Raw genomic sequence first — 24,537 nt, 5'->3', positions numbered from 1 at the left:
ATATTTTAAATTTATGTTTATGTTTATTATTATTTATACATTAAAACCATTTAACATGTAAGACTGTGCTGTTTTTATTAGGTTCCTACCTTTTCTTAAAAAAAAAAAAGTCTGATGAAGTTTTTGAATAATGAGTTCGAACCCTCCCTATACCTTGCTATTTGTCTCTTCAGTGTGATCACAGCCCTAAGCTAAATGAGTATGGGCAAAAGCAGGGAGGCAGAAAGTGTGAGAAACATATGAAAGAACCTAGGAGAAGATATGGTTAGAAGATATGAAAGATATGATGAGAAAGAAAGATATGTTCAGAGCCTAGGAGAAGCCTGAAGACCCAAGCATCTCTTACTTCTCCCTTGGGTGAAGGTTAAGTCAACCTCAGAATACAAAGAAATCTATTGGGATGTATCCTGGCTGTAAGGGGGCAGGTTTACTCTCATTGTTTGGAAGAAGCAAGTTTAACCAGTTAAACCCCAGGTAAAACAGCTTGAGTAATGGACAGAGCAGTGAAACCAGTAGAGACAAAAATCCCAGCAGCAAGTTCAGATTTAACAATTTCTGACTTTGATTAGTGGAAAATGCAACATGATTAAAGCCAAAGAGAATCTAAATAGTTGTGTTGTCAAAGATGTTTAAGTCTGAGAAGTAAAGGCTTGTGATTTCCCATCCCCCAGAAACTCCCAGACTACTGAACGTGATTCCAAAACAAGTGGACTGCTTCAGCGGAAACCTCCCAGTCAGGAACCCTCCACAGTGACCTTCTCAGTGTGATTTGGGGGCATGGTTGATAGGGCAGATTCTCTCAGAGATCAGAGACTAGAATCAGGGGCAAACAATTTGGTAACTAAGGAACTCATTTCCTTTCCCAGATAGAAGCTTGCTCTTCCTGTCCAACAAAATATCATATATATTATGGATTGATGTTTCTTTATCTCCCTTTTTTCATGTAGGAGTATTTATTACCAGTGTCCATCTTTTTTTTTTACTTTGCCTTATTATTAGATGTCTTGGTGTGGGGGGTGAACTGTAGGACCATAAGGAGCTGCTTCAAACTTGATTGTGAAGCATATAATCAACAGAGATAGTGGGGCTGGAAGCAGTAAACAAGTTTGAGTAAGAGTGAGTACGTTATTAGTCTCATGTGAAAACCTTGCCTAATGTTAGGCAGGACTACTGTTGAAAGTATAGATGTAGGAAAAGGGTAGGTGTGGATGCTGAGCAACCAGTTTGAACTTCTTTATGGAATGGTTTTATGTAACACATAAATGTGACTGAGTGAATCCAACTACATATGCTTTGAAGTTCCTGCCCATAATCAATATCCTGAAGATAACAATCTTCCTTTAGATAATCTCACCTGGCCTTTCACTTGACTCTTGACTTGAAGTTGCTCTTTCATAGTGAGCCTCGTAATTTGCCTTTCTCCTACCTCACAAGCCTGTCAGTCTCTTTGCCCTAATGCTAACACACTCAGCAGTCAAGCTGGTTAATAAGTGGGCCCGTTCTTATGCACACGGTTATTAATAGCTGGTTACCTGAACTAGCAGGACCAAAATATTTTTTCAAGTTTGATGTGGCTTCTCTTCTTTTGAGATTGGGGCTGGGGTGGGGAGTAGGGGGGAAGAAGCCAAGGCCATGTAATCTGTTCCCACAGATAGGGAGAGCCCAACTATGAATGAAGGCAGCGCCAAAGAAAGCAATGCAAAAAGAGAGATAATGACCCCAGTGACCTTGTTTAAGCTTTGGCTGAAGTTAGCTTTAATCCAGGGTCTCTCAGCCTTGGCACTGTTGACATTTTAGGCTGGATAACTCTTGGTTGGGGGAGAGGATGTTCTCTGATTTTAGGATGTTCAATAGCTTCTCTGGCCTCTCCCTACCTAATGCTCCCCAGTTGAGAACCACTGCTCTAGTCCTAAGTTTTTGGCTACATGATCTTTAATTTCCCTTTTTCCTAAACTTATTTGCATTGGGTCTGTCATTTACAGTCCAATTGTTTTCGTTAACTTTCTCCTCCAATTTTATATGTAAATAAAAGTAAATATTTATTAAATACAAAAACACTGAAACCAATAAAGTAAAACTAACAATAATTTAATTCAATAAATAGCACTAAATTGCCAATAAAGCAATCATAAAAATATATATTTGTGTGTTTTGTATTTCACATGTTAGAGTCTCGATTTAACCCAACAAATCAGTTTTTGTGTCAATTATTGTTACTGTTGACAGTAAACACTTATTAAACCACCAGTGTGTTGTTTGATGGACTAATCAATTTAATATTGTGCCTTTAAAAATTCTGTAACTAGTAACACTTATAACTATTGAAGTGTTGCAATAGACATGTATCAAGATGTAATCTAAATCTTATAATACTCAATGTGAATGTGACTGCAAAGGTAGAGGAGGTATTGGAATTCTGTATAGCTACACTATAGTGAAAAATAATTTTTCCCACCACATTTTTGTATTTGAATTACTGTAGAATCATTGCATATTTTGTGTACCCTGATGTCATTTGGCCATAACTTGATCTATGGGTATCATTTGCATTTTTAACTTTTCCGCTCTGCCTTTCTCAATAGCTGAAACAACTCCCTGGTGTTACACCATTTATAGGTTGTTAAAGTCTCTATCTAATAATAAAACAATTAAAATCTCACTCTGTAGAATTTTTGCAATTGTGAATTAACAATGTAAAATAGAAACTTTGATTTTATATCAGGTAAACTAATTCAACATTTTAACATTGGAACTCTCTAACATAATGGTAGTCATATATGCTTGAAAGTACATTACAGTTGAATTAGAAGTGTACTGCAGGGGCACCTAGGTGGCTCAGTTGGTTAAGCATCTCACTCTTAATTTCAGCTCAGGTCATGATCTCATAGTTCCTGATATTGAGCCCTGCATCAGGCTCTGTACTCGTTATGCAGATTCTTTCTCTCCCTTTCTTGATTCTCTTCCCCTGCTTACATTCCCTCCCTCTCTCTCAAAATAAATAAACATAAGCAATTTTAAAAGAAGCTAATTGAGAAAATTTTATTATTTATTTTATTTATTTTTTATTTTTGTGTGTGCAGCCTTTATGTGTCCTCTTTATTTTTTTAATTTTATTTATTTATTTATTTTTAAATAGTTTATTGTCAAATTGGTTTCCATACAACACCCAGTGCTCTTCCCCACAAGTGCCCTCCTCCATCACCACCAATATTTTTTATTTTTTTAAGTTTATTTATTTTGGCGGGGAGAGAGAGAGAGAGAGAAAAAGAATGAGTGGGGGACGGGCAGAGAGAGAAGGAGAGAGAGAATCCCAAGTAGGCTCCATGTGGAGCCCAACCCTGGAGATCTACTGTGAGATCATGACCTGAGCTGAAACCAAGTATCAGACGTTTAACCTATGAGCCACCCAGGAGCTCCTGCAAAGAATTATTTAAACTTCACTTATTAGTTTTATTGTTAGAAATTTGATGTTGTTATTTTGAATCTATATTAGGTGTATTGAAAGATAAACACATTTTAATGTGTTTTGAATGAAGATTTTTATGTAAGAAGATGAATATAAAATTTAAAATGTGGAGTTGAAACTCTGTAATGTTAGATATAAACTAATGATATTTTTAAAAGCATATTTCCCAACTTTGATCACTGAAAGGTCTAGAAGCAGTGACATCCCAATAGCGATAGCATGACTGGTACCCAAACTTCACTAAAAACACTAGAGCTCCCTGGAGAAATAGCTCATTCCAGATCTGTGACAGAGTAAATACAAAGTGAGGCTGGGACATTCTGTTGAACTAGAAAGCAATAAAAACTTGAGGAGTAATGGAATTGTATCAAAAGTATGCAGAAGTATCTTGAAGGGACTTCCACTGGCCTTATTTGGGGAAATCTGCACACTTATTATAAATACCTCTTTTCTATCATTGCATATCTCCTAGGATTCACTTGTCTTATTTCAGCTCTATGTGAACTCTGATGTAGGTGGAACCACACGTAGCTGCATTTCCTGCTGTTCTGCAAGCCCCTTGCTTTTTGTAGCATCCACAAGGAAGACTCACACATACACACCCTGGAGGAACAGAGGAGTTAAACTCAAGTGTATGGCGGTTAATGCTCTTTTGGAAAAACCTTTGATCAATGGAAAATGAAGCCAGTGAATAAATTTTTTTCTTTCTCTTTTCTCCTCACACCTTAAAGGTGGTCCTGAAATGTGCTTATATGGCTTTTAAGGGGTTCAGTCTGACAGATTAAATAGGTGGCCAGCTTGATAATGCATATTGTGATAATTGGCTCTCCCTCCTTTATTTTATTCCTCTTGTCCCTCACTCCCGTTTATTGTGATTGGATTACTTTTAAAGCTAATATTACATAAGGCTTCTTCTTCAGATTCTGCTAAAAAAACAGAACCAAGTTAGAAGGATGCCATCAAAAATAATAATGGATGTAATTTATTGAAGCATTGAATATATATGATTTATGAACCATTTTGAATGATATCCAAAAGAAGAAAAAGACTTATCTCACCAAAAATAATCTTTTATTTGCCACCATTGGAAGTGAATCCTACCAGCTTTTTACTCTGGTAATTAAAGGAAGAGAATTAAGCCATAATCATTCTTTTTCAATTAGATTAGTTGAGGAGAAGCTCTTCCCTACAAAACAATGCCAGCCAACATAGCAGAAAGAAGAATAGAATTTTTTAAATGACTAGTTTTCAACACCTAATGAAATGATTGATTTAGGCTAGGATCATCCTTGAAGACAAATTCTTTCAGGGAGTGTTCGTGGGGAACTGCATGTTACTGCATGCATGTTACAAATGATCACTCTATACCTTGTTAGGTAGTTAAAAAGGACAACAAGTCTTCTCAACAAATTTATTGTTACCTTAACTCATAGTAATACCTTAATTATTACTTAATATTTTAAAGCTTTATTGTATTTTCCTGGGGGGTTTTTTTTTTGCATGCCTAGTAATTTTTGACTGGATGCCAGACATTATGAATTGTATACTGTGTGCTAGATTTCTAAAAATTCCCTTAATTTTAAATCTACTCTAGGATGCAGTTAATTTATTTGGAAAGAATTTTAACCTTTCAGGGCTTACTTGTAAGCTCTATAAGGAGGGACCAGAACAACTTTTAATCTAGGGCAAATTTGGTCTCACTGCCAAGGCAGTGTCCTTCAGAATATTCAACCCAACAGTCCATATATTATGAGATTTCTTCGTTCTGGCTGTTGGCAGTGGGAACTATTTCCAGCCCTGTGTGAATACTGGGAATTCTTCAGCCTGATTCTTTCCATTGGTTCATCTCTTGGCCTTTGAGAGCTTTCTCACAGATGTGTTAATCAGTTCTCAGATGAAGATTTGAAGAGAATCTTCTGCAGTCTCTGGGACTCTCTCTGCAACTCTCTCCTCCCTTGTGTTTTTCCCTGTGGTTTTAGGCACATTGGCCTTCTTGAATTCTCAACCCTTGTGTCTTCAACTCAGGAAGACTGCGTGCTCTGTTTGGGTTTCCTTTCCTCTCTGCTGCCTGGGGCTATTACCTTTTTTGTTTCCCTTCTCTCGGGGATTATTGGGCTGAGCTGCCCGGTGTCCAGTGTCTAAAAACCATTGGTTTATATATTTTGCCCAGTTTTTAAGTTATGTAAGACAAGAGTAAACTCATATTTCAAGTATGAATAGAGTTGGTTAAAGAATATTTTCTTATCTGTTAAAAAATTTTAAATAACTTTAGTTTTATCATCTTGTTTTCAGAGGATGAAGTTGTACCATTTCTCCTTTGGAGATATATTGATTTTTTGGTGGCTTAATATATGGTCACTTTTTGTGGTTTCTTTATGTGCATTTTAAAAAATGGTGTTTGGTAGGAATTAAATGTAAAGACACAATCATATATAGTTAGTCTTATCATATACTTTAAATACATTGTCTTTATGTTGTGTCTTAGAATCATAGATTGATATGTCTCTCAGTGCTAAAGTGACTTGAAAAAAAGTTTACCTCATTATTCTAAGCACCATCCTTACAAATTCTGAGTATCTTCAGGTATTCAGAACTTTATGAGTATAATCTTGGACTCAGGAAGATATAAGGCACTTAATACCCCTTAGCGATTTATGATAATATCCATTTAACATTTTATTTATTTATTTTTACTTTTTAGAGAGAAAGTGCAAACGGGGAGGTGGGGGGGTGGGGCGTGGCGGCTCAGGGATCTTAAGCAGGTACCATGCTCACCATAGAGGCTGACATGGGGCTCGATCCCAAGACCCTGGGATCATGACCTGAGCTGAAATCAAGAGTTGGACGCTAGGGGCACCTGAGTGGCTCAGTTGGTTAAGTGTCCGGCTTTGGCTCAGGTCATGATCTCAGTCAGTGAGTTCTAGCCTCTCATCAGACTCTGCTGACAGCTCAGAGTCTGGAGCCATTTCTGATTCTGTGTCTCCCCCTCTCTCTGCTCCTCTCCTACTCGAGCTCTGTCTCTCAAAAATGAATAAATGTTAAAAAATTTTTATTTAAGAAAAAAAAGAGTTGGATGTTAAACTGACTGAGCCACCCAGACATCCCTCCATTTAACATTTTTTAAAAGTAGGGAATAAAACTCTAAATTTTACAAAACAACAAATTAAAGGAATAATTGGCAGACTAATTTCTAGTCATCTTTGGTGCCTATTTCTTTGGTGTTAAGAGCCAAATTATGTTATAGTATATTGAAGTTTAAAAGTCTACTTTAAGTGAACCACCTTAAGAAATACATGTTTTTGAATACAAATATATGTATATTAGGGAATATTTATTAAACATATGATATATAGATTAAGAAATAAAGCCAAACTTCATTTGCTTTTTTCTTAAGGGTAATAATCAACTATTTGTAGATTAAACATTTTTTTTAAATAATTTTTAAAAATAATTTTTTAAAAATGTTTATTTATTTATTTTTGGCAGGGGGTAGAGAGAGAGGGAGAGCAGCAATCCCAAGCATGCTCCGCACTGTCAGTGCAGAGCCCTCCATGGGGCTCTATCTGAGGAACCGGGTGATCATGACCTGAGCTGAAATCAGGAGTTGGATGCTTCAGTGACTGAGGCACCCAAGTACCCCTATAGATTTTTGCTTTGCACTTTATTTAAGCTCATATTCTTAGGTAGGATATACTCCTGCAGAGACTAAGATTAAAATATAGTAGGCCTACTAACTATTGTCAGTTCTGTAATTGATAGGTCTGTCATCAGAAAAGGAGCCCAAGAGGCATGTGGGTGGCTCAGTGGGTTGAGCATTTGACCCAGCTTCAACTCAGGTCATGATCTCATGGTTTGTGAGTTCGAACCCTGCATCAGGCTCTGTGCTGACAGCTCAGAGCCTGGAGCCTGCTTCGGATTCTGTGTCTCCCTCTCTCTCTTTCTGCCCCTTCCCCTCTCACTCACACGTGCTCTCTCTTTCTTTCTCTCTCAAAAATAAATAAACATTAAAAAATTTAAAAAAAAAACAACAACAGAAGAGCCCGAGAATTTTGGTTGGAAATGTAAAGTGGGAGACAGAACCTGAAAGTCTTTGGGGCTAAGGAAGTGGAACAGAAAACTCCAAAGCAGGCTCTGACTGACTAGTATTCTCGCCAGGCCAGCACGTATTCCAGGCTGAGTACGTTGCCTCCTTAATTCCAAAGAATCCTACAAATGTCATCTAAAACTGTCACCAGCCATCCCACTCAGTTTTCTACTTAATTCTTCATTCTCAATGTTTGCAGAGATCATAATTTTAAGATACTTTACCTTATAATTCTACATGTGTAATAATGAAAAAATGGCTTTATAATAGACTTTAGCCTTCTAAATTCTCATTGAAGAGATATTTTTCATCCTGAACAATGTTCTTATATGTGTATGTGGAGGGAGGGGACTTCTAAACAAAGTAATTATATTTGACTTGCATATAAGTAGTATAAACTTTTCTACTTAATATTTTCAGGGTCAATATATTTCTGTGTTTTTTGTAATTTTCCCTTTTATGACTACAAATGTTGTTTCTAAGTTTCTAAATATCCTATATTTTAAAATACAGTAAATTTCCACAAAATTACACTTAAAATTAAATTATGAGTACTCTAATTTTAAATTCTTCCTTGCTTTTTAAAATATGAAGATTAAATTCATAATACTTGAGTATTTCCTTGCTATGCTTTTGTTATGGTTGGGAATCAGCATCTTCCTTGAGAAACTAACATGTTAGCAGATGAATCTGTTATTATCACTGTCAACACACCTTTGTTGGGCCAGTTTAATCTGTGGACAGAACCCCATATGCGAACGACTATAGGACTTTAAAGGAAAAAGATGTGATGAGAAAAATATTTTGTTTATCCCTAGACTCTTGGGAGGAGGGAGCAAGATTTAAATTTGTCTCAGCTTAATTGCTTTACACACATTCTTGTGACGCACTGTTGGGAGGAAGGAAGAAAAAGAGGGAGCTGTTACTGCGTGGTATGTATCTAAAAGAGTGCGTGCATTTGAAAGGGATAGGAGAAGGCAGGAGCAAGCTGGTCTGACCAGAAACAGAACTGCCTCTGACAGATTAAGAGACAAGCAAGGCTTGGAATCTGAGAGCAAGCAAAGAGAGTGGAAATTTACAGCTGCCCTGTGCGAGTGTTCAAGTGATCATTTTCTGCTAACGTTTTCCGGTGGTAACTGTTACTCTTCAAAGAGAGAGAGAGAGAGAGAGAGAGAGAGAAAGAGAGAGAGAGAAAGTCAAGACGGGATTGTGGAAACTCTTTTCTCTGCAACACTTTGGTACTAGGAGGCACCCTCTGTTAAATGGAAGATAAAGCTACTTCATGTAAAGTGCTTTGAGCCCAAGAGAGAGCTGTCTTCAGCACCTCACCATGTGTCTACTTTTTGTTGCTTAGACAAGCCTGGACATTTCCATAACATTTGGTGAGTATCAGCCAGGTTATCTATACCAGTTCATAGAAATGGAATTAATATGGTAAACTTTAGTTTTAGTAAAGGTTTTACAGTTATTGATTATACATTCACTTTAAATCGTGTTGTTACCTTGTGTTTCTTTGTGCATGAAGAACTACTGTTACTAGGAGAGGTTTAAAAAAACAACTACAAAACAATACTTCTCTGTTGCCTAAGGCACTTGAATCATTACCAACTATTCTGTGTCCATGGAATATTTTATTTTGGAAAGGGGTTTTTATTTACAGAGAGTTACCAAAAATAAAATAGTGGCAGTATACCACTTTTCATGTTTCTTTTTCAACTACACAAAAATTCAAGAGTTACCTCTGTGGTTTGTCACTAAATTTAAAATTATCAATATGATGTTTGGTATTATCAATAATTATAAATTACACCCTTCTCTCATAATTTAAATGGAAGTGTTAAGGATACCATTATTTACAAGGACATACAATTTAAATGTTAAATGCTTCTGTTAGATCGAATAAGTGACACATGAAATTTTCCCAAAATGAATATAATAAATATAAAAATTAGACAATGTACATATCAAATTTACCATTTGATATAAAATGGATGCACATGGATTTCAAAATAAGAATTAAAACAGTTATTTTGTTCTATAGCTGATACCAAGCTCTCACATAACATTTTTGTTCTGCTGAAGAACTGTTACAGCCAGATGCATATATGTATATAAGCAATACAGCAAAAAAAAGAAAAACTCATATTTTTTCACATTCCAAGAAAAAACTTAATTGTACAACCTTAACATAGGACACTGCTTACAATTTTTTTATATGCCTTTTTAAAGGCATCAGTGGAAGATAGTAATCATTCTTATGTGGGAGGAAGGAAATATACATGGTTAGCTGCTAAAGTGAGTCATTGCATAAAGATGCAACATTCTAAGCAAAGTTTCTGATTTCCTCTCTGCCAGCATCAAAAAATATGTCCTTAGTGATTCAAGTGAGTCTTTTAAGGCAGAACAATTTAGCTGAAATGAAAACTTCAATACTGTCAGTAAACATATCAAAGGGGTTTATACTTTAGACATAATATATAAAGTGGTGTATTTCCTCTATGTGAACGGAAGCCTGCAGAACAGGTTTTGTTTTGTGGGTTTTTATTTATTATTTTTTTTATGCCTCTGACCTATGTATAAGAGGAAATTCAGCTGATCTTTGGAAACCTTTTCTGGACTAGCGTCTTAAAGTTAAAAGTAAATAAATAAAGATAATATCACAAACCAACTTTTCTTCTTTACTGATGTTCCCATACTCGGTCCTTCTTAGACCAATGGAAGCTTTGCACACAGCTTCACAATTGTCAGAGTAATTTTTTATTTTAAACTAGTAAATCATTGGTATAGCCTTGGTGGTGGCACCATTTCTTAAGCCCATAAGAATGTAAATATAATAATAAAGATCAAGTCATTATCAGTTTACAAATATTTTGTGTCTCAGAAGTTTATTGTGAATGGATTGTTGGGAATTTGGGATCCATTTTCCCTGGAAAATAATTGAATAAATGATTGAATTTTATTATAACCTGAGAATATATTGTAGTCACAATGTAGAAAAACCATTGCCACCCTGAAAAATACTGGAAAATCAAGTCTAGTAATGAAATTAAATATAAAAACAATTCTGTTGACTAAGACATTTTTATTTATCTTAGATATTAATGCTTGAAGAAAAACAAATTTAATGAGATGGGTGGGTTTTGGGAAGGATGCTTAAAGTAAGATATCTAGGTAGTTTTAAGAGCTTCCAAGGTGGACTGCATACCCTTTATGAGATCTCATCTCATGTTAAAATTAGCGATTTTTGTTTCCCTTGCCATAGGCATATCTCTAGCCATTGCTTTTATGCTTTTAACCCATTTCCGAAGTCTAGCCCAGTGGCACATAAGTAGGTACCTAATAAATAGTTACTAGATGAGGACTAAACTTTTTCTTTGGTTCACAGAAATGGAATTGAGGAATTTTTCTAAGATATCCAAAGAAGGAAAGGAGTTTAGGGGCATGTGGTTTTCATTATGAGAAAGATATGGCCCGATAAGAATTGATTGAATTGTAAGACACAAAGCAGTATTAGTAAGAATAGGCCTAACTATTAAGAGAAAAAGAGAAGACCTTGGTATAACTGAGTGGCAGCCCTGAATGAGTAGGATGGTAATGGGGGGAGGCAGTTTACAAGTCTGGTATCTTGAGTACATGGGACATTCTAAAGTAAGGTGTCACCTTTATGTATTTGCATAAGTGTACCAGGACTCATATGAAGAAACGTGGCCTATTTGGAAAACTCAAATTAGGTCTATCCAAATTAAGTTTAGTTACACGTCCTAAGAGTTTCTCTAAAGTGCTGTAGTACAAAATATAAAAGTTGGTAATGTAATAAACAAAAAAATGAAATAACACAGTGAATGCAGATTGCACTTATTTTAGATGATTTTTAGTGGCAGAACAACTTTTCCATTTGAGTAAGAAATACTTTATTCTATTTCAAAAACTATAAACTTTGTCTTAATAAAAATATATAACCAAAATTTGATGATTGTTATGTATAATATGTGTGTGCTTATGGGAAAGACTAAAAAAAGTCAATTTTGAGATTCCCTTGATAATTCTGTTATAAATAACCATTTGTGAATTTTAGTGAGATATAATGCTTTGAGTACAGGTACTAGTTTTTGAGAAAATGGACCTAGCTTCAGACCTCTGCTGTAAGTTGAAATTATGAAATTCTAATATAATATTATCATTCATTGACAATCATTAATAAATGAAGAAAATTTTAGCTCTGACAAATGCCTGGATCTGTCAACAGAACCATCACTATAAACCTAATGAATGAAGTTACTGATTGTTTTTCCTGGAATAGTAGTCTAGTAGGTTATTATTTATAATAACAAATGAATTAGCTGTTGTATGTCTTCCTAACTTCATGTACTAATTCTATTTTATAAATTATTTTACTGGTTACAGTACACTAGAATTAAGGAACACTTCTCAAGGACATAGTTTTCTCTTATGAAAGAGTTTTTATTCTGATGTAAGTCTGACCAAGGCTTCCAGATGAATGAGGATGCATAAGAAACTTCTCAGAAGTTTTCCATTTCTGTGTAAATTGTCCATTTTTAAAAAGCGTTCTCCTTCAAACTCTGTTAATAAAACTTAAAAAACAAAAACATTCTTAGTTATTTTGAACTGAGAAAGAGAATGATTAGTGAAAGCCCTTACTTATACTCTATTTCCTACAGAGTTTCACTCATTTCTATAGGTTTTCAAGTGAAAAATTTAATTGTAGTGCCTAATTACATTTAAGATATGTAGTTAAAAATAGAATCATTAAAGAAGATATTGATTGGAAGAGACTTTGACATATATCATATGCTCTATAATGGATTTGGTGTCATAATATGTGTAACTACAATGATATGCTTTATAATTTATTATCTCTGTGAAGGCACTGCTAAATTATGACTTTGTCAGGGGGAAACGGGACTACTTGGGTTAGACAAATACAGCAGATCCATTAGGTATACTTCAAAAAATTTTAAAAACATTAAATCAAATGTACCCACTTAAGAAGACCAGTTCAATGAATATTGACAGATGTATATACATTATTTTTAAAAAATGAATTCTTACCAGCCCAATTATCTGCCATAGATGCACTTTGATTATATCATCTCTATCTGTGAATTCTATTTGGAATACCGATAAAAGAATGCTGATTCCTGAACTTTTGTGTTTTGTTTTCTTAAATGTGGTGCTAAGTGTGTTTAATTTTTTTTTTAGTTTAAGAGAAGGTACTTATGCCTTAAGTTTAAATTAGCAAGCTCTAAGAAAGAATTTTGGAAATGTTCTTCTCTCATTGTTGATTATAAAATAAACTTATGTGAAAGGAAAGGAGGCTCATTTTTGAGTTGGCTTTCTCACAGTGAATAATTTAATTAAAATAATTTAAAAATAGAATTAGTACATGAAGCTAGGAAGATATATAACTGCTAAGTTAAAAGTTTGGTTACTTTTTATGGTTTTACCTATGGAAATCTTGAGACTTTTCTTGGCTTCAGAGATGAATTTCTCACTTCCTTAAACTTTTGCAGGAAACATTTGCACTATTTTTGAACAGTACAATTGGAGGTTAAACATAAAGGCCTGGAAATGCTCATTAGCCCCAACAGATACACATTTACTCCCCTTTAAATATTTTAAGGAATAATAAACAAAGAACTTGAATATCCCAAATGACCTTGTCTTCTAGCTTCCCCTTTTCTTTCCCCTATAAACACTCCTCTCCACTTATATCACTGAACATGTTCAGATGATTCACTCGAGTGATTGACTTGGGGCCATCTTTGATGACACTCACACATGTTAGGGATATAAAGTATTTTACTGTGTAAAAGAAAAGGGAATGCTGCCAAAATCTACTACAAAATTATGGGGCCTGAGATCCCTGGGAGCAGAGCTGAGTAATTTTTTTTGGCTTTCTCTCTAAACTCTGAGCCAAGTTCTACTCTTTATGAAATTTCATAGCCAAAGTAACAGAAATCATATTTGTTTGACTAATGCTTTGAAAAGACATAGTGATCAGATATTCCACAGTTTGAACTTTAAAACGCAGTTGTTCAGTCATTGAAAAATATCATTTATGAGAAGGTGTTTCCATTATAAAAGCATTTGCATGGTCTGAAAGTTTGGAAAAAAACAGAAAATTTGAAGAAAAAAGAAAATTTAGCATACATACGCCAACCACCCAGAGATAGTCATGATTAACTTCTGTAAATTATTTTTTCTATGCGTAGGTTTTGTGTATTTCTGTTTTGTTTGCTTTTAAACAGTTCCATAATAGGGAGTTCTGTTTTTAACAACATTTCAATTTTATTTCACATTCTTTGCAAACATTTTCATAGCCATAGACTGTAGTGCATTTCATCAAATCTAAGAAGCCCTTGGTCGTAAGTCGTAACTTTATATACCATTAAAAAAGCAGGAAAACAACCTGCTGTTTAGGGTAAAGTTTTCTCCTTTGTAAGAAACAAAGTTCAGAGATGTTAAAATGTTTTTAATAATGTCATAGAGAAAACACTTGGTTTATCTTGCTAAGACAGATTGCCAGGAACAGACTACTACTAAATCAGAGATTATGAACATTTAATAGTTTTAGATCCATACTGCCAAATTACTGTCCAAGTAATATTCCCATCAGTGTGACCCGAAGGAGAATGGGATCAGGGAGATGTACTAAGGGGGTTGTTTTAAGTTGTTTTTATATTTTAAGCTGAGTGGTAAATATACAGGAACTGGTTACATTGTTCTTTATTTCTTCTTCTATTTACCTCAAATATTTTATCTAAGCCAAATTAAATTAAAATATCTAATGGATGGGGGCACCTGAGTGAATCAGTTGGTTAAGCTTCCAACTCTTTTTTTTTTAATATTTATTTATTTTTGAGAGAGAGAGAGCATGAGCAGGGTTGGAGCAGAGAGAGAGAGAGAGAGAGAGAGAGGGAGACACAGAGTCCGAAGCAGGCTCCAGGCTGTCAGCACAAAGCCCTACGTGAGGCTCAAACTCACAGACTGTGAGATCATGACCTGAGCTGAAGTCAGACGCTCAACCGACTGAGCCACCCAGGTGCCCCAAGCTTCCAACTCTTGATTTTGGCTCAGGTCATTATCTTATTGTTTGTGAGTTCGAACCCTGCATCAGGCTCTGCACGAGAGTTGGAGCCTGCTTGGGATTCTCTCTCTCTCTCTCTCTCTCGCTCTCGCTCTCGCTCTCGCTCTCTCTCAAAATAAATACAATAAGCTTAAAAATTATTAAAAAATAAACAAAGTATTTAAGAGGAAAAGTCCTGTTGAAGCGTTTTGATTAGCTTGATGGTGTCACAATCCATTTGTGAGCCAACTGCTGTAGCCAAGGAGTGGAAGGAATATTCTGGCCACGCCTGGGTCATGTTTCTGCCCTTTGGGTAGGGTGGGGTGGGAAGTAAAGCAGACAGGTCTAACACCAAGAGAAACAGGAACCAAATATGCTACCAAAGATTTTCTTTTTCTTTTACTTTTCTGATTCAGTTATATCTGCTTCTATTGTTACTATTTCCATCTGTCTTTTCTTGGAGATTTTTGGGCTGATTTCTTTTTTAACTTGATTTCTTATTTATTTTTATTCCTATATGAATTAATTATAATTGTAGATTCTCACCCTCCCACATGTCCTACCAACAATGTCAAGTCTTACTTTCAAGAATTATTTCTGATTTTAAGCATTTATTTAGTTGAACTCTTGTGGGTTTGATTCCATCTCTTCTTATAAAATTTTTGTAAGCATACACAATCTGTTCACACATAAATATGTTGGCTAGGGATTCAATTATGAAGTTACAGACTTTCCCTTTCAGAACTCTGTAGGTTTTTGTCTATGTTCTTATGACATTTAGTTTTGTGGAAGTTCAAAGGCAACTTGACTTTTATCCTTTATTGTTGTTAAGGTCATTTTATAGGAATGAGCTTTGAGAGCATAAAGTTTGTTTCTTTTAAAAGTCACAAGACACTGAATTTGGGGTGTCATCATTAATCTCAACTAGAAAAGTTCTTTAAGTGACCAGAAGTTTAGATCTTTTTTTTTTTTGTCTGCTTAAGCGCTTACATCTTTCTTGCCTTTGCTTCATTTTTTAGATTTTTTGTTCTTGTTGGCTTCCTCCACCTCCCCCCATTGTTGTAATATCTGTTTTTATAGGAAAACACTTTATCTTTTCCACATCTCTGTATTATGCATATATACAGATGCTCAGTAAATGTCTTTTGAATGAATAAATGTAGACTGACTAATTTTGTACCTTTCAGTTGTCCTCAGTCAATTTCCATGAGGTTATTTCTGCTCTGTGCAGGTTTGGATTACTATACTGTATATGTGTGTATGGGTATGTGTTTTTGATATTTTATTTTGGCTGGCTTTTAGTTTAAGTCCTTTACTCTCTCTCTCTCTCTCTTTTTTTTTTTTTTTTTTCCCCAGTTACATCTGTTCTGTCTCCTACAGAGAATAGACTTTGGAAGTAGTCTTTCCCTGCCTAAGCCTACAGTGCATTTCTCTCCTTTCTTGTGCTGCCCGCCCCCCCCCCCCGCTTTTTTAATAGACCCTACATTATTTGTTGTTTATTCTGTTTACTCACTCTTGAAAATGGAAAAGTACAACAGGGCCACTGTCACTCCACAGACATTTGTTTGCTGCATGGCCCGCTGTCAGCACTACGCCAGAAGGCACATTGGTATGCACAGCCTCCATAGTTTTCAGTGCTCAAGAGGCACTCCTCTGGTGTCAGTCAGTTGGACTTTGCTGAAATATGGTACATATTCTAACAGCCCTGAGGTGGATTTTCTGGAAAAATTACTACTATCCCTTTCTCCCCAGAAGACACCATTTTCAGGACTCTGCCATTCCTTTTGTCTCTACCTTAAGCACTTTACCTTTGGCCATGATGGCTAGATAGTAGAGGTTGTGGACCAGTGATGAACAACCTAGAGCTCACTGTATATAACCTAATTTCAAACTATGACGCTCTTTCTTTGAGAGCCCTCTTCCTCAAAAAATTGAAAATAGAACTACTGTATGATCCAGCATTTCCACTTCTGGATATTTATCAGAAGAAAACGAAAATACTAATATGAAAAGAGATCTGCACCCCCCTGTTCATTGCAGCATTATTTACAGCGGCCAAGAAATGGAAACAACCTAAGTGCCAATCCATAGATGGATGGATAAAGAAAATATGCTTCCCTCTCCCTTGCTCTTGCCCTCTCCTTCTCTTTCTCTCGCTATATATACATATATACCCATAAATATGATTCATCCACAAAAAAGAATGAAGTCTTGCCATTGGTCATTATGAATGGACATTGAGGACATCATGCTGGGTGAAGTAAGTCAGACAGAGAAAGACAAGTATTGTATGAGCACACTTATATAGTGGAATCTATAAACAAAACAAAACAAAAACAAGCTCATAGATCCAGAAAATATATTGGTGGTTACCAAAGAAAGGTAGGGATGGGGGTGTATGAAATGGGTGAGGGGTGGTCAAAAAGTACAAATTCCACTTATAAAAAGCAAATAAGTCATGGGAATGTAATAAATAAAGTAAGATAATTAAACTAGTAGTAACAAATAAATGTAATGTATTTGGCCTTTCCCCAAGCTTTTGGCAATGTTTTTTGATATCTTCATGAATGAAATGGAAAAATATAAAATAAGTGATATGACTAGCTAAATTCACAGTTAAAGTTTTTGAAAAAGAACTCCTTCAGGAAGCCTGGGTGGCTCATTCGGTTGAGCGTCCAGCTTCGTCTCAATTCATGATCTCATAGTTTATGGGTTTGAGCCCCGCATCAGACTCTGTGCTTGATAGCTAGCTCAGAGCCTGGAGCCTGTCATCGGATTCTGTGTGTCTCTCTCTGACCCTCCCCTGCTCACACTGTCTCTCTCTCTCTCTCAAAAATAAATAAAACATTTAAAAAGATTTTTTAAAGAAAAAGAACTCCCTCATTTTATAGATAGGACAAATGACACATAGACAAGGGTGATAATTTCTGAATCATAGTGGATCAGTTACCAAACCAGATGGGGTTTTGTTAAGCAGGTAGAATTGAGTGCCAGTTGGCTCATTTGTTAAATGACCAGTAGGGTAAATGATGTGATTGTGGTGGATACACATGCAAGTGACCAGCCTGGCTGCCCAGAGAGTAGGAAGGGGAGCCCAGAGTTTGAGGGTGATTCAGGAGGGTGTTTGGTCTAGAAGTGGGGTGTGGCTGGTTATAGTTTGAAGAGAACAGAGCATTTGGAGAGTTTCACCTTAATTTGTAGAGCATCAGTCGCTGGGGCTGCTTAGCTTGAGATACAGGTTTTGATTTCCCTCATAATATGGATCCCAGAATTGAAGAATAAAATCCTATGAAATTTAAAAATATTTTTAAGCTGATTTTATATGTAGTGGTATGGTAAGTAGATATACTTAAAATATGAAAATAATGAGTTCAAGAAAGGAATACTGTACTTAGAGACATTATACTGTGTGTCTTTCCCTCTGTTATATGATCTCATTGCCCCCAAAATGTTTTCTTTCTCCATTTAATAATAGGTTCCAAAGAGCAAGGATTGTATTTTTCTTGTTCATAGCTTTATCCTAAGTACTAAAATCCCCATGCTTAGTACTTACTCAGATTGTTCGTTGAATGAATAAGTAAATGAATAAATGAACAAACCAACAGGAAATAAAAAGCTGGTGGACAACAAATCAGGAAATGCTGGCTAACTACCATGTTAACATGGCAGTCCTGAAAACATTTGTAAGTTTACCAGAATTTGCATTAGAATTCACTCGATAGAAGGAGAACTGAGCAGAGCAATAAGTACTGGACAAAAATCATACCATATCAGATGATACCATATTCTAATTTATATTCTACTTTGATGTCAGGGAGCATTTAGTTGAAATTCCCACAATCAATTATCTTTACCTTAGTGCAGAAGAACAATTACACAAATGCATTTAGCCTTAAAAACAAAAAACTTATAATGTTATGTATTTGTCACTAAATATTTAATATTCAAAGAAAAGATGTACATTTTTAAAAGAAAAAATGTGTAAGTAATTCAAGGAGCCAGAAGTGTCTAGGACACTTAAGACAATATCATATCTCAATTACTATGTCTTTCTCTTTCATGAAATAATTTATTCATTATGACATAGAACTTTTTGTAATAATAGTAGCTAAACATTATCGGGTACCTTACTTATATAAGGCCCTGTGCGAGGTGCTTTACTTTTTAATCCTCACAGTCCTAAGAGGGAAATGTTATCATTGCATTTACAGATGAGGACAGAGACTAGAGGGATCACGTCTTGTGCCCACGATCGCTCAGAGGGCACAATTTGAAGGAAGCAACAGTTTGCTTGCTCTGCCCAACTCTCTAATGATGTTTTCAGCCCCCACCCTACTTCCACACTACATATGCTTTTAAATTATATGCTACCTTCATTTACTTATGTGTAGGGCTGATTACTAAAGAAAAACCTGGTCTATCTTTATAATTTTATCTTGAATTTTATAAAGGTGCATGATATAATATTCCTCCAACTCTCCCTTTTTTTGCAGCTGACACCATCCACTGAGAGTCAGGGTGATCTTCACATGCTTTATCTTTGAATGCTTTGTCCACTTTAGAGGCTCATGGGGGTCTCTTAACTTGCTTTACAAACTTATCCTTGACCTGAGAGTGGGCAAGTTCCCCTCCAACTTACTCTCCCCACCCTGGAAAGCTGAGGCACCCTACTGAAAATAGCATTTCTTCTGAAAACCAGAATTGGGTTTTTTTTTTAATGTTTTATTTATTTTTTAGAGAGAGAGAGAGACAGCATGAGCAGGGGAGGGTCAGAAAGAGAGACATAGAATCGGAAGCAGGCTCCAGGCTCTGAGCTAGCTGTCAGCACAGAGCCCGACACAGGGCTCGAACCCATGAACTGCGAGATCATGACCTGAGCTGAAGCCAGACGTTTAACCGACTGAGCCACCCAGGTGCCCCCAGAATTTTTTTTTTTTAGGTCTTCTGTTTTATCTTCAAAATCCACACTAACCACTTTGATTTCTACTCATAACATATACATACCCCATTAGAATTCCTGATCACAAACAACAAATACTGAAAGAATGTATTGGAAGGATATAGAGTAGCTCACAGAATGGCAGAATCCTAGGGGATCAGACTCAGGAAATAGGAATCTAGGGGGATTAGGGATTTAGTGCCATAGCCATGGTTATACCATAGGAATATCATAGTCCTGCTGCTGTCCACTGATGTGCATGTTTGTGGAAACAAGTTTGTATGAATTCTCCATCGATTAACTGCATCATTGTTAGTAAGAAAAATATTAGAAAACATGGAATTAACCCAAATGTCCATCAATAAGGTATTGGTAAAATAAATTATATAGTAGTTTAATCAGAAAATGGGACACCTGAGTGGCTCAATCGGTTAAGCATCCAACTTCGGCTCAGGTCATGGTCTCATGGTTTGTGAGTTTGAACCCCGCCTTAGGCTCTGGGCAGACAGCTCAGAGCCTGGAGCCTGCTTTGGATTCTGTGTCTCCTTCTCTCTCTGCCCCTCCCCTGCTCATGCTATCTGTTTCTGTCTCTCTCTTTCTCTCTCACTCAAAAATAAATAAGCATTTAAAAAATTAAAAAAAGAAATTTCCACATAAAAACAATTATATGATGTATCTGTGTAGGAATACTATATTGGATAAAAGTTACTGTAGTAGCTCTAAACATACACTCATAGAATGCTATTCAAGATATTAAAAAATGGAAAGTTACAAAATGTTTAGTATTATTATATTTTTGTCTTAAAATATGTTTATTTTGGGGATGCCTGGAGTGATCAGTTAAGTGTACAACTCTTGATTTCAGTCAGGTCATGCTCTCACGGTCATGACATCAACAGCTAATAGCAGAGATCCTGCTTGGGATTCTCTCTCTCCCTCTCTCTTTCCCTCCCCTACTCAAATGCGTGCACACTCTCTCTCTCTCTCAAATAAACATTAAAAAAATTTATTTTTATATGTATAAAAAATTTTAGGAGGAATATATACTAAACTGATATAGTTGTTTTCTCTAGGTGGTTAATTAATGGAACACTTTGATTTATTATATCATGTTTATGAAATGTTTGAAATGTTTTTGTTGATATGCCTCTCCTTACAGAAGTCTTCAATTAAAATTTTCTCCCTAATACATATTTTTTAGTGTAAGTAGGGCAATGACAGCAATAAATAGCTTTCTCTGCTCTATGTAAATAGATGTCCTCAAAAATAAGGATTAATACTCCTTTTCCTCACTCTCCTCACCCCCTACCATGATAGGCCTTATTTTGTCAGTGAGTATGGCCAGCTAAATACTTGAAGAGTAAAATAAAGAACAGATTCTAAATAATTTTACATTGCAGTTTTGTGATTGTCACAAAGTAGCATTAACATCACTTTACCACAGTATGTAGTTTCTCATCCCACTTTTGTTTTACAGGTTTTATCTATTCTTGTCATCATCACACTTATTATTTAAAATAACTAGTTTTAAATATCAGCTTATTCTCTAAAAGTACTCCTTTTCCCATTGGGATTTTTTTCCCAATCTTGTGTTTGAGAAAAAATTTTAAACTTTGAGTAAAAACTTTTAGGCAAAGTTTTTAAAATACCTATAAGTATCTTAAATATCTTAAAATGCTTATATGTATTTAAATTTGGTGTAAAACTTGATGAAACTCATTTTAGTTTGATCAATATTAAAAAAGATTTTTTTATATGTTTTATTTATTTTTGAGCAAGAGAGTATGAGCGGGGGAGGAGCAGAGAGAGGGAAACAGGATCCAAAATGGGCTCTGTGCTGACAGCAGCAAGCTCAGTGCAGGGCTTGAACTCATGAATAATGAGAGCATAATCTAAGCCGACATCTGATGCTCAAGCGACTGAGCCATCCACGCGCCCCTAGTTTGATCAATATTAATGTTTCAAATTCCTGAATTAGGATTATTAGAAACTTATAAGACATTTTGGCATAATAATTTAATCATGTTAAGAGTTAAAATAATTACAAACTTCTGGAGTCACTCTGGAAAACCGTATGCAGTTTCCTTACAAAGTTGGGAACTTGCAGTCCAGTGTTTATAGCAGCATTATCTACAATAGTCAAATTATGGAAACAGCCCAGGTGTCCATTGATTGATGAATGGATAAGGAAGATGTGGTTTATATATACAGTGGGATATTACTCAGCCATAAAAAGAATGAAATCTTGCCATCTGCAACAATATGGATGGACCTGTAGGGCATTATGCTAAGTGAAATGTCAGAGAAAGACAAATACCATATGATTTCACTTATGTGGAACTTAAGAAACAAAACAAGCTAAGGGAAGAAAAAAAGAGAGAGAAAGGCAATCAAGAAACAGACTCCTAACTACAGAGAACAAACTGATAGTTACCAGAGGGGAAGTGGGTGCGCGGATGGGTGAAATAGGTGATGGGGATTAAGGAGGGCACTTGTGATGAGCACTGGGTGGTGTATGAAATGTTGAATCATTTCATTTTATTTATTGAGCCTCTGAAAATAATATTACATTGTTTGTTAACTGACTGGAATTTGAATTAAAACTTTAGAAAACATTTAAAAAGAGTTAAACTATGATTTTTTTGTTTGCTTATTTGTTTGTTTTTAGCATTCTGCATTGGAAGAAGAGATTTTTATAGATGAAAAAGATGCCTTTGTTTAGTAAATCACACAAAAATCCAGCAGAAATTGTGAAAGCTCTGAAAGACAACTTGGCCATTTTGGAAAAGCAAGACAAAAAAACAGACAAGGTATGAACTAAAACAATAATGTTATATGTTCCAAAACCAAAAACCAATGTAAAAGCTTCATGAAGAAGCCCAAATATGGTCTGTGATACACACACAAAGTCTCTATAAATACATTAAATTGATTTCAGGTTTTATACAATTGTTAAGTCTATTGCCTTGAACTCTTGGTTCACTCTCTTGAATCTCTGACCAAACTAGGATCCCTTTAGACTACAGAGCTTAAAAATCTAAGGGGTTACACTGGTATATAGTGTTATACTGACATGAAGGACAAAACATTTTTGGTTTTTGGATTTTGGTGGGGCTTTTTTGAGAGAGAGAGAGAGAACATGCACACGTGGGAGAGGGTCAGAGAGGGAGAGAGAGAATCCTAAGCAGGCTCCATGCTATCACTGTGGAGCCTGATGTGGGGCTTGATCTCATGACCATGAGATCATGACCTGAGCTAAAATCAAGAGTCCTATGTTTAACTGACTGAGCCAACCTAAGTGCCCCAAGACATTTTTATTTAAAGATCAATTGATAAATACTACAATAGTGCAACCTTATTTTAACATTTTTTTTAAAGGTCCTACTAAGCAGGGTTTCCTCATAGGAAGGATTGTTTTTATTATTTTATTTCTTCAAAGGGATATTGGATCCTACATATCCAATTTCTCTCTAAAGTGGCTCGTTTATGGCAAGACTTAAGAGCTCTATAAAATAAATACCCTTCAGTTCACAGTATCTTTCTATCACAATGTATAATACAATCTTGTATTCTTATAAGAATGTAGAAATCTTTTTTCTATCCTACATCTTATAAGAGATGTAGAAATGTTTTTTTAATTCATGTGTACTTGTAATATTGAATTAAATATTGGCCCAATTAGAAAGAAGAAATGACCTTTATAAAAGAGTAATCCTAACTGGCAAAAGACAGAAAAAAACATCAAAAGATACTCATTTCCATTAGTAGTCAGGAAAACGCCAATTAAAACCATAGTACATTCTTATTATACACCTACTATCTTGGCAAAAATGAAAAATGTCTGATGATATTAAGTGTTGGCAGGGTTGGAAAGCACTGAGAACTTTCATCCACTGTGGGGGATAAAGTCTAAACTGGTGTTACTGCTTTGGAAACCAGCCTAGTATCGTCTGTCGTGTATGAAGATATGCCTGGGCTGAACCCTGCAGTTCCACTCCTCAGTACGGACTCCAGATACCAGGGTGCATGTACAAGAGTGTTCATAGCGTTCCTCTTCCTAATAGCCCCTCAGTGGAAACAGCCCATATGCCCATCAAAGGTAGAGCTGATAAATTATAGTCTAGCCATCAGTGGAACACTTGAGAGCAATGAAGATTAAGGCACTGCCGCCTACATGCTGCAGAATGGATGAATCTCCCACACATACTGCTGAGTGAAAGAAGCACCTTGTAAAAGGACCCAGGTACTATTCCTTAAAGTTCAGAATTGGCAGGACTAGACTATATTGTTTTGGGATGCAAACACAAGTAAGAAAACTATAAAGAAAAATAAAGAAATGATTGTCATCAAAGACATAAAAATATTTACTTCTAGTTGAAAAGGTTGCCTTCAGGTGACTTAAAGGTTTCTGAAAATATTCTGTTCTTGACCTGTGTTATGGGCCCCCCATTGTTTGCTTTATAATTATTCTTAACTACATAGAATTTCAAGTACTCTTCTCTGGATAACCTCACACTTTGAAAAGATTTCCAACCTTGAATAAATTAAGGATTGTTTCAGTCAGCTCTGAAGATGTGCCTGGAAATTATGTTTTTAAGGTAGTGTTATGCTACTATGAAATATTTTTTTGGTAACTTTATTTATTTTTTTTTTAGAATATAACACTATTTTTTTAACATATGCAATTACTTTCCATCATTTACAATACAGTAGTTACAATGACACTCCAAACGGATAAGCAAAGTAAAAAATCAGAACCCCAACTTCTATTTCATGTAATTAGACTTATACAGAAATTAGAAGGTTAAGTAACAACTAGTTAATCACCTAATTTCACAGCTATCTGAAGTGGCGATCGTTATATAGCAGCTTATCTGTGATACATTCAAGATAAATTATACAATTTATTACTTGCTCATAAGCTAAAACACAGCCTGCTTAATACCTTTCCTTAAATTCCA

The 24,537-nt window shown here is 35.5% G+C and overlaps 1 protein-coding gene across 4 annotated transcripts in view; it reads left to right on the top strand.

Moving 5' to 3' along the window:
* CAB39L (calcium binding protein 39 like) overlaps window positions 1–24,537 on the top strand; it is a 105,449-nt gene that overhangs the window by 23,119 nt on the left and 57,793 nt on the right. For 2 of the 4 annotated variants that reach the window (XM_029936792.1, XM_029936793.1), the window contains exon 4: window positions 22,245–22,386. In XM_029936792.1, the coding sequence (XP_029792652.1) occupies window positions 22,276–22,386 (111 nt within the window). In that variant the 5' untranslated portion in view covers window positions 22,245–22,275. Of the gene's footprint in view, window positions 1–8,368; window positions 8,483–8,529; window positions 8,933–22,244; window positions 22,387–24,537 lie in introns of those variants that run through there. The other 2 variants (XM_029936794.1, XM_029936795.1) reach the window with 2 other exon arrangements.

Source organism: Suricata suricatta, chromosome 4 (assembly GCF_006229205.1).
Source record: "Suricata suricatta isolate VVHF042 chromosome 4, meerkat_22Aug2017_6uvM2_HiC, whole genome shotgun sequence".
In the NCBI taxonomy this organism is placed as follows: Eukaryota; Metazoa; Chordata; class Mammalia; order Carnivora; family Herpestidae; genus Suricata; species Suricata suricatta.
This window is presented reverse-complemented; position numbering and strand designations above follow the sequence as displayed.